Source organism: Tigriopus californicus, chromosome 11 (assembly GCF_007210705.1).
Source record: "Tigriopus californicus strain San Diego chromosome 11, Tcal_SD_v2.1, whole genome shotgun sequence".
NCBI classification, from domain to species: Eukaryota; Metazoa; Arthropoda; class Copepoda; order Harpacticoida; family Harpacticidae; genus Tigriopus; species Tigriopus californicus.
In genome coordinates, this window is record NC_081450.1 from 2672679 (window position 1) to 2683567 (window position 10889).

Below are 10889 nucleotides of genomic sequence, written 5' to 3' on the forward strand. Positions count from 1 at the left end.
AAACATTGAACAACAATTTTGGGGGGTTTTGAGTCCTGGCAGAATTTTTAAAAAAGAAGGTCCAGGTGGTTTCTTGTCAAAAAAGGAAGTCGCTTTTACACTTCCTTGTCGACATTAGTTTTATTAAGAGACAAGAAATCTTCGGTCACAGTGTTACTGTAGGGGGATTTATATTTGCATAATGATTTTACTAAAAAAGCGTATTCCATGTATTATATTAGGTGGAGGTGAAAAAAAATCTTCATTTCTTTGACAAAACAAGAAAGTGTAGCGGAGTGCTCAAAGGTGGATTCTTGGCTACGATCTCGTGCCCTTTCGCCTTGTCTCCTGTTTCTCGTCACGATATTTCAAAAGCCTTATCAAGTTTGGAATCATAACGAACCTTTTTGATCTTATTGTCTTTTTTGAATCTAGCTTCGATCAAACACATATCAGCCTGAAAACTACCAAGCTCTACCTGGCTCTGGCTATTTCCATTCTAACACTTATAATAAGAAAGAGGCATATGATCATTGAAGGCAGTAGCTTAAAAGACACCGCAAACAAAGCAAGAAACTTCTTCAAAGACGGCATAGATTCAAATCCCGTTGTTAGAATCCAACGTTTCAATATAGGAGACGTGGATAAGGGTTTGTGCTATTTCCCTTTGTGCGAGAGGCACCCAGTTTAATTCTTCTCCCTGCAGCTTCTTAACCGAATGCATGACATAATAGTTGGGCCCNGCAGCTTCTTAACCGAATGCATGACATAATAGTTGGGCCCAAAATAGTTGGCGCAAAATACTTGACGACGTCACCATTAACTAGTGCTGAGGCGAGCCCGGACTCGATTCCGAAAGCACTCGAGTTTTTCATTCGATTTTGGAGAAATTGGCCGCACTCGAGTCCGGAACCGTCAAAAAAAACCCCACCATTTTCCCTAGAACTTCGCAAAACGAGTCTTTTTGCTAGACCCGATTGTACAATAAAGGACTGGAGTCTGGCAAAAAGTCTAAATATCAAAGGACTCGTACGAGTCCGACTTTTGCCGGACTTACCAGCACGACTATTGACAGACAAAAGAATTGGCGACAAAATTATTGAACAGAAAATATATAAGGTTTATAGCAGAATGTGTCAATGCCAATTTCAGTTTGTGTCGTTTGATGGTCTTGACAACCTTTGATTACAACTCAATCTCGTTATTTCAGAACTTTTATGGGGCACGAAATTTTCACATATTGTTGGAGCTGAATGAGTTTTTGTTTTAAAGTCAATTGGATGGGGAAACAATCGGATTGAGATTCGGGTTCGGATTCGGAATGAATGGAACATTTAGGATTCCGATGTGGTCGGACTGGACGGAATGACTCGGATTCGGATTACAAAAAAAACACTTCGGATCGGACTCCAAGACCTTTTCGGATCTGATGCACGCAGCTCTACTTCAGACCAATGTCCCAGAAGTCCGTTTGACTGTATTCGAATCATCCTAAATTTACAAAAGCTAATTGATTTGCCAAGATGTTTGAACCAAATGAATTGCCCATTTTATATGAATTAAACGGTTCAGAATAGAAAAACAAATTCGCTCCCGACATGGTTCCATGTGTCAAGTTGTCCATGTCTGGCTTTGAGCATTCCCTCCGTGGCTTTAGTTAGGGTAAACGTTATTCTCCACCGATTAGTTGGCGGTGCCACTTTTTTTAAATCTTAACCTGGTCTAATCAAACCTAATCTAACCTTACCTAAACTAACCCAACCTAACCTAATACGATATTAATAACCGTTAAAGTCTCTGTCTAAACCTTTTAACATTTTGCCACAAATTTAAAAATGAGCACCGCCAACTAATCGGTGGAGAATAACGTTTATCTTTAGTGGGTGGTCTTTTCCCTTTTATCAGAGGTTGCGAGTCATGTTCAATAACGTTCAGTTCAGATACATCTAAATCTGAAAAATTCCAGACAGAGTACATACACAGAGGCTTATCCCCCACAAGCCATGCATCGGGTGCATACGGACCGATACGGACGTATTTGGAAACTAAGCTAAGTACAACAGCCTCAACAGGTACGTTGAAAGTCTTGCACAATTTTGCTGATAAGGATCCATTGATTGATAATAGCTTATGCGTGAAATCACTCCATTGTCTCAGCGTCCTACAAAAGAATCTTTCCGGGGCATCAAAACGATCCAAACCATGAAGATTGCAGTGTTAGGTGCCACGGGTCAAACCGGCATGAATGTGGTGAGTCAAGCCTTGGACAAAGGCCACTCCGTGAAGGCGATCGTGAGAACGCCAGCCAAAATGACCATCACCCATGCTAATTTGGAAGTGGTCGAGGGCAACATCTTCTCTGCCGAGAGTCTCCAAGAGCATTTCAAGGATGTAGATGCGGTCATCTCGACTTTAGGATTCTCTCCATTCACTCGACCGGTCACGTATGTATTCAAATTTCTCTCGGGCTCAACGCTTCATGGTGGTTTATGGAGTCTGGAGAATTGACCCAACTTGATTTAGAATGCCAAGATTGATATGAAGGTCGATAGGGAGCCTAAGGCTAGACCTAAGCTAACCACGGTGTTCAGAAGGCCTTCTTAAGTTTCCAGGGAAACGCCCAAACACGTCTTGGCATTTATCTACTTCAGAAAAAGTCACAGGGAAATATTTTGACTTTATTGCTTTATGGTATTCTAGCGGAAACTAAGAAATTTACATGTTTAAAAACATTATAAAAACTAAATTTTTCAAAAGTCTATTCAATAAAAAATGGGAGCACACTTAGTCAGCGCTGATCATGAATTATGATTTTACCTATTGCACACCGTCACTAAGTTACATGGGATTAAATGCTCCGGTTATATTTTGACGGAATTTTTCGAAAGAATGAATGTAAAATAATTTTCATTTTCTTGCAAAATTTCAAATTAACTCAATAAGTTATACAATCATATNGGCATTTATCTACTTCAGAAAAAGTCACAGGGAAATATTTTGACTTTATTGCTTTATGGTATTCTAGCGGAAACTAAGAAATTTACATGTTTAAAAACATTATAAAAACTATATTTTTCAAAAATCTATTCAATAAAAATTGGGAGCACACTTAGTCAGCGCTGATTATGAATTATGATTTTACCTATTGCACACCGTCACTAAGTTACATGGGATTAAATGCTCTGGTTATATTTTGACGGAATTTTTCGAAAGAATGAATGTAAAATAATTTTCATTTTCTTGCATAATTTCAAATTAACTCAATAAGTTATACAACCATATTCAAAACGCTCAGGAAAGAAGATTTTTGAAAATTCATTTTAGAACCATGCAAAGCGCACGACCCTAGTAAAGTAGGAAGTCATTTGTATTAAGTTGCTTCCCTTAGAATCTAAGGTTTTTATTTCCAAACTCAATTTGAATCATTTATCATAACTGTCAGTGACGTAAGCAGAAAGAAGAGATGAAAAAATCCCAGTGGAGCTATTATTTTTCAGCCGTAATGTCACTGACAATCAAATCTCCTCCTTCCTCTGTAGGGTTAGTCAGAAATATTCATCAAAAAATTGGCTGAATACGATTTGAAAGATGCTACTGGATCGAAAGCATTGAAAGAACCCGAGACACACTCTAATCGGTGGCATATCAAATTCAAATGATTCAGAAACATGTTTCATGCGCTGGGAGTGCATGCCAAATATTCGCTCTTGAATAGAACAAAGTGCTTAAGGTTGCTCTTTTTCTTCCCATTCTCGATGCCTTGTTATAGGGGCTACCTCAACGCCACGAAGGCCATGGTGACGGCCTTGAAGTCGTGTGAGAAGAAGAGATTACTTCTGATGCATTCGTGGTACACTCAGCCTCAATCTCAATCCAAGGCGCCCTTTTTCATCCGATGGTTCCTCTTCACCATCATTGGCAGTAACTTGACCAACATGTACGAGACCGAGCAATACCTGGAGTCCGACGAGTGCCAAGACATCAACTACTCTGTGATCTTGCCCGGAGGCTTAAGTAACGCCGCCGTAACCAGTAAGTTAACGTCCAAGGAAATGTCCTCCTCCATCAGGTGAAGATGCAGGTGCTGATAATTGAAGCCATGCGGATTGTTTCTATGTTCACAAAAGTTAGAAAAAGCTAAAAAAAAAAAATGGTCAAAATACATGATATTTTATGGCCGGAAATTGCCCTGAAAGCATGTTTTCACATTTTTTAACCTCTTGTTCTGAACCCTCAAAACTAACTGCATCTGTGTATGAATAGAGTGAGATCTTTTTCATTCGGATATTAAAAAAAAACCATAAGGTTTTAGATTTGGACTTTAACTAAGAAACATGTATAGGCGAGTGGTTTTATAAAACGGGAGTTCGAAAACGTGTTATTTCGATTAATTCAAGTTTTTGATCAATTTGGCCAAGCCAAGAAAATTTTTCGCGATTTTTAAACCTTAAATTAACCTAAAACCGACGATTTTGGGGGAAATTCAAGGGATTTTGACAAGTTTTGACAAAATTTAGATGAGCTACGTTTCAAATGATTTTTTTTACAATATAGTTTACCCGAAAAAAACTGAAAATACACTTATCCGTTTTTTGCATTGTTTTCATTTATAATGAGTTTCTCCATTTTGACCAAAATATTTGAATGATCGAACAAGTCACAACTTTTCCTGCCTTTTTATGAATTATTCTGCCGTTTTCGGAAGTCATGGTTGTCTGTTCAGAAGTGCCTGGAAAGTAAGATTCCACCCACTAGTGAACAGAAAGTAAGTTTCTGCAGGACAAACTTGATTTCAATTGTGTCAAGTCCAATTCATATCTGGGAAAACCATTATCTCAAAAACCTGATGGCCGGCACTGTGGATTTCAAAAATCAATAACTTAAGACCGTTTGCTACTTCATACCCCTTCGTTTCAAGAGAAGCTTGAGCAAGTCCTTGACCAAATCAATTGTCATCAAACCTCTGCTTTATACAATTTCGTACTAAAGAAGCAATGGCTATTGAATAAATAGGTGTTACTCAAAAAATGACCAATTAGCCATTCATAGATGTAATTCTCTCTCTACATTAAGGTTTCATTTCTTGTCATTCTGAATGCTTTCATTGTTGAAGTATTTGCATTGACTGTCATCCATTTCATCATTGTTATACTGTACACCACCAAGTCAATAGATTTTCGATGTACCAACCAACCAACCATGCTTACATTTAGATTTTTTTCTTCTTTCAGATACTCCGTTTTTGGCCAAAGAAGACGAATACGACATCAAAGGCAACGGATCGCGAATTGCTCGTGCCGATGTGGCCCGATATTTGATCAAAACTGCGGAGGAAGACCTGCACCACCGCAAAGTCGTCTCCATCGCCCTGGACGCCTAACTTATTTTTTTCTTTTTCATTTTACTTCTTTGGACAATAAATCACCCTGATCCATATTCATGTGAGTCTTGGCCGTGTCGCATCTTTCTTGCATGGATCGCCTTAAATGGTGTAAAACAATTTGAACGGCTGACTCAGTGGCGTAAAGAGTAGACCTGGATGGAGCATGTGCATTTGCGTGATGAGCACCTGCGTGTCGGTTTCTGTGGGGTTCACGCTTGCTAATAGAGATCTGTCATGAAATAGGAATTCTGTTGCCCCGAGGGGATCAGAGTTTGCCCTCCAGGCATCATGATACCTTGTCATCAATCTTCAATTCGCATGACAAAGGGACACAAATAGAATGTTAAAACCACCAAGTTGGTCACGAGAGACGTGTTCGCTTTGACGATTTTCCGCCAACTGATCGGGGTGACCAGCACCATTCTTTGAAAAAAGCGTTGATTTGGAGGAAAGAATAGAAATTCCAGAGAACATTTGCATAGTCCCTCAGGATCTTGAAGTTAGGTATTCAATGATCCGGTGTATGGACAATTTCAAAAGGACGTCATCAACTATCAAAACTTCCATCATAGACCATTTTAAGCGCTCGAAAGGCTAAAAATGGCTTGTCAAAATTTCCAAAAGTGGTATGGAGTTCTGCTCAATTTGGTCAAGATATGATTACGCGAGGCTATATCTCGATTTTATTTTTTGGGGGTGTTTGACCTGCACCAATGATGACGCATTTAAAAAAAAAAAGGAATGGATCTTTCTTCTCTTAATACATCCATCTTTTTATGAATTATATTGAAAAGAAATCTATTTCAAGCTGTCATTTTGCCAGTCATTGTATTCTAAGAGGTTGCATGGCCAATCCTTTTAAGTACTTACGATTATTCAGCAAATAGACAAACTAAGTTGGCTGTGCATCGGACTATGCCCGACTAAAAATGCCAATTAGGTACTCCCATAGATGTACATGTACATGTACATGTATATGTACGTCTCGAATTCTAAGGTATTGCATTCATCTATCTAGAATGTCGCCGGTGTTCATACTCCCGAAGTAGTCACACTGAGCGGGCCACATTACATTTGATGCGTGTTTCTCGACGCCATTGTCTGTCTTATCGCATAAGACCCTCAACTCGCTCTGCTATTTCCATTATGAGGAGTTGACATGGAAAATTGAAAATCTCGTGATGACAGACTATCAAAGTCGGATTCGCGTGTCAGGTGGAGATCTAAAGACGTCAACTGCGTGTTTACCTGTCATTGACGCACTGTCGGTCATCGACGAATAGCTAGCAACAATAAAAGTTAATGGACGAGAGTGTGCCAATTTGGTCGAACTCTCGATTTACATGTATCAGTCGTAGTTCGGATGTCGAAGAATGAAGATGAAATGAAGAATAATGGGCAAGGACAGAAAGAGACGAGAAACTGTAGGGATTTCTTTATTGTGGTTTGGAGTTTGAAAAGTCCAATGATCTTATATAATGCCCTCGATTACGACGTCATGATGAGCCTTGGGGAGGATATCGCTTTTCATAGTCATTGAGAATCTGAGACACAATGCATCCAAGAGCCTCTTCATTGGCGTTATTTGGATGGGTGTCTTTCAACCTGAGGGAAATCTGCTTCATGAAAGTAAAACTGGCCTCATGAGGGCCAATACTCCAAGCTATAGAACAGATCTTGCCAATTGTTCCAATCGCACCCACTTCCAAGCTCTCATCGCCTGCTTTGGCATAGTCTGTGAGAGTGTCGAGAATGAGCTGGCCGTTGTTCGCGAGATTACTTTCCTTGCTCACTTGACCTAAAAGCTCCAAAAATAGGAAGGATACCTTGGCATCACTGAGAACTTGTTGAAACGCTTCCCGCACGCTCAACAGGAATTCTGACGAGAAATATCGGCTCTCCATAAAATCTTCACGCGTTTCAAATGCGGCTTCGAAGAAATGAAGCAAGAACTTGACCAACTCATGGAGAAGCTGGACATTGACAGAGGCATTCAATAAATAGCTCACGACCTGGACAAACTCCTCGGCCAAGAACAGATCAAGACCCATCAACTCTGGCTCATCCAAAGCGATAGCTTGTCCCAGGAATGCATTGAGGAACACGAACACGCTTTTGATCACATCCACCGAGGAGGAACGGAGCAAAATGTTCTGCGCAACCAGCACGTAACTCGTGTCTTGGATGAAAACACAGCAGCTCAAATCTGACACATGAACACTGTTGGCCAAGAGGCACATGATCAGCTCTTGCGATCTCGAGCATTGGGGATTGGTCACCAAATGACTGAGAAAGATCTGAAAGGCACCAATTTGTTGCAAGAATCGGCATACATCTGGCTCAACTGACATGTCCACCAGCGACGCCATTTTTGCGTCGAGATCATCGGCTAAATCCGAGGAGTTTTTCACTTGTGATAGCTCTAAAACCGAGCTCAACACCCAATGTTTGGAATATAACGTGGTGCCAATGGCCTCACTCAGAATTTGCTCTTCCAGGTCGGCCGAATCAGGCGACGAGTCCAGATTATGCACATCGACGATCTCGTCCATGATTGATGAAGAAGAATTGATCAAAATAAGGGAGGAATTCGGATATTATCTCGAATACCGATCAAGGCCGCCGTGACATGTCATCACATGATCTTTCTCAGAATACCTACTCGACGGGTTTGAGCAAATTCCTTGACCACGGGTGGTCGACAGAAGCCTTTCCGACGATGATGATTGGCGTATTCGCGGCGGGTGCCAAAGGATTTCTGACAGGTCTCACAGTCATACGTGGAGAACTTGAGGTCCTGACTGGACGAGGAAATGTTCCGGGCCGTGTGGAAGGCCATCATGTGGGGATAGAGATCTTTGACGAGGATGTCGCAGGACTTGCACTTCATCAGGAGTCGCACGTTCTTCAGCACCGTTCGACCGGTGCCGAGACCGCAAGGCTCGAAGTCGTCCACTTCATCCGGATGATAATGCTTGTAGTGGACGTTCAACAGCTCCGGGGAGTGATAGGTCTGCGAGCATTTGGGACAACCCAGGCGAATGTCCGCGTGAGCGTCCTTGAAGTGGCGAGCAAAGCCCTTCTTGGTCATCACCTTGTGACACACGGTGCACACTTGCTGTTCCCACGTGATCTTGTCACTGGTGATGGTGGGTCTGGGTCTCGTGGGGTTGATTCGCTGTAACAGAGGCTTGTTCACATTGGCGGTGTAATACTGGATCATGGCCGCCTCTCCTTCTTCCGGCAACGGCTTTGAGGTGGACGACGGGAATGAACTGGAATGGGGGTCCAAGAAATGGGAGAAGCTCGAGCTTTCAGGCTCAACATCAGACTCTGAGACGGTGGACGTGCCCAACACTTGGGCCACATTGTGGGTATTAGCCTGCTCGGGTTGGTTCTCTTGATAGGCCTCTTCCTCGGCTGTGGCGATCTGAACGTTCGGGTGGGGGCTGGGGTGCTCAAAGAGCTCTTCTTCGACTTGCTGGGCTTGCTCTTGGCTCACGCCTAAGGCGGAGAGGTAGAACTTCAAACTGATGGCTCCATTCTCGTACAGGGTCTGGAGACTGGTGTCCGGAGGGACATGGACGTGACCTTGGTTGGGCTCTGACGCTTCGTTGAGCACAATGGCCGGGGCATCGACCTCTGGTTTGGGGGCGAGACTGGCATCCACTTTGATGGCGGCCGTGGGCGGGGCTTCGACGGGTTCGTTAGTCGAGACCTCGGTTTCGTTGGCCGCCACGTAGTAACACTGCTGATACTGACCCGTGTCCTCGTCGTAAATGAGCACCTCTTGGCTCTCCTGTCCGTTGATGAGGACAGCAGGCTGGTGATCGGCCACGGGCGGAGTCTGCGGAGTCTGAACGGGAGGCGAGCCCGCTTCACGCGTTGGAGGTAGGTCGTCGGTGGGGGCGTACGTGTACACTAATTGTCCGTGTTCATCGATGGCCGTTATGTTGCCCGCCTCGAGCGCTTGAAACTGCTCAGGGGTTAGGGCCACGGCTTCCATGGCGCGTCCGCAGCATAGTTTGGCGGAGGAGACGTCGGCCACGTTCTGAAATAGGAAGCGATACATAGTAAGGACGATGCGCACCTTGGAATTGCCATAGAAATTCCATTCTCATTCGGATACTCAATAATGACAACATTCAATCAATATTGGGGTGGGTAGTGAGAGGGCTGCAGGGGCATGCCCCGTCCGCCCCCGCCTCGCCCACTATCGCGCATGCCGCCCATGCCGCCCATGCCGCGATTCATGGGATTGAATCGGTGGGGATTGCCGCGCGGTCTTGGTCCACGGAACTGGTTTTGAGAGTAGTCCACATACCCTTGATCCTGGTAGGGCGCATAACCACCGGCCCCGCCATCATCATAGCCGCCATATCCGCCCCCGCCACCTCCGCGGCCCCCATATCCGCCGCCGCCGCCCCCTCCGCCAAATCCGCCCCGACCGCCGCTGCCACCCCCAAAGCCGCCCCGACCCCGCTGGCTGTTGTTGTTATTCCGGGCGTAGCTGACCTTGATGGGATAGCGCTCGCCTTCGATGGTCTCGGCCTGATTCAGATTGGCCATGGCGGCATCGGTCTCGGCCTGCGTCTGGAAGTCAATGAAGGCGATCCCGCGCTCGCCCAACAACTTGATGTTGGTCACGGTCCCGTAGGTGGAAAACATGCTCATCAAGTAGTCCTCGGTCATGTGCTGACCCAAATTACCCACATACAGGCGAGTGGTGGCCTCCGACCCGCCGGGACCGCCACCCGGACCACCGCCGCCGCCATAACCGCCGCCCATCCCCCCGCCCCCGCCCATGGCATTCTGGGCAAAGTAGGCCGACTTTTGCTTGCCGTGATCCTCGGCCAACTTGACCACCAAGGGCCCGTGGGCCCCGGGCAGGGTCTGAGATCCATTGAGCGTGGCCATGGCGGCCTGCGCCTCCTCCTTGTCGTTGTACCGGACGAAGCCCGTGCCCTTGGAGGTCTGCGTGTCCATGTTGCGCAGAATGGTCAGCGTCACGATGTGTCCGTAGGGACTGAACATGGCGTCCAGCTGGTCCTCCGTGACCTGGGGGCCCAAGTTGGCCACGTACAAGTTGGTGTCCTTGTTGCGCTCGCCGGCCGGCCGAGAATAGCTGACCTTGATGTTCTTGTGTTGAATGGGAAAGCCGTTCAACTGCTGGATGGCCTTGGCCGCGTCCTCGGCGCTCTGGTATTCCACGAACCCGTAGCCGTACGAGTAGCCCGTACTCCGGTCCCGGACCACCTTCTCGTTGACCAACGGGCCCACCTGGGCGAACAAGGCCGTGAACTCGTCATCGCTCAAGGATTGCGGCAAGTAATTCACGATCAAGTTGGTCCTGCCGTCCTCCTCGACGACCGCCATCTTCCTCCAAAAGCACCTTCACCCACAATCAAGCACGGGCTGAAAAGAACCAAAGAAAACCAACCTCGTCCGGTTAAAAAATGTCGTTACCCTTCAAACCCAGAGTTCGGGCTAGTCCCGGACCGATACCCGCCGACCCGCCGACCCGCAC

General features: G+C 45.2%; 2 protein-coding genes across 3 annotated transcripts; one reads left to right on the forward strand and one right to left on the reverse strand.

Annotated features, from left to right (window-relative positions):
* The first annotated feature begins 1902 nt into the window (after positions 1-1902).
* LOC131891050 (uncharacterized protein YwnB-like) lies at positions 1903-5415 on the forward strand. 2 transcript variants are annotated; one of them, XM_059240542.1, is made up of 4 exons: positions 1903-2051; positions 2137-2423; positions 3749-4011; positions 5211-5415. In XM_059240542.1, exons 2-4 carry the CDS (start codon positions 2182-2184, stop codon positions 5357-5359), a joined length of 654 nt encoding a protein of 217 aa, XP_059096525.1. In that variant the 5' UTR covers positions 1903-2051; positions 2137-2181; the 3' UTR covers positions 5360-5415. The 2 variants fall into 2 exon arrangements, with proteins under 2 accessions (XP_059096525.1, XP_059096524.1); XM_059240541.1 differs by lacking the exon at positions 1903-2051 and having other exon boundaries at positions 2088-2423.
* Positions 5416-9411: 3996 nt separating this feature from the next.
* LOC131891047 (ELAV-like protein 1) lies at positions 9412-10796 on the reverse strand. The gene has a single exon (XM_059240538.1). It carries the CDS (start codon positions 10736-10738, stop codon positions 9512-9514), a length of 1227 nt encoding a protein of 408 aa, XP_059096521.1. The 5' UTR covers positions 10739-10796; the 3' UTR covers positions 9412-9511.
* Positions 10797-10889: the final 93 nt, after the last annotated feature.

Excerpts from the sequence above, each read along its gene's own strand:
- LOC131891047 (XM_059240538.1), bottom strand. The coding sequence starts at position 10,738 with ATGGCGGTCGTCGAGGAGGACGGCAGGACCAACTTGATCGTGAATTAC.
- LOC131891050 (XM_059240541.1), top strand. The coding sequence starts at position 2,110 with ATGCGTGAAATCACTCCATTGTCTCAGCGTCCTACAAAAGAATCTTTC. Across the intron at positions 2,424-3,748 it reads CCATTCACTCGACCGGTCAC|GGGCTACCTCAACGCCACGA; the intron begins GTATGTATTCAA and ends GCCTTGTTATAG. Across the intron at positions 4,012-5,210 it reads AAGTAACGCCGCCGTAACCA|ATACTCCGTTTTTGGCCAAA; the intron begins GTAAGTTAACGT and ends TTCTTCTTTCAG.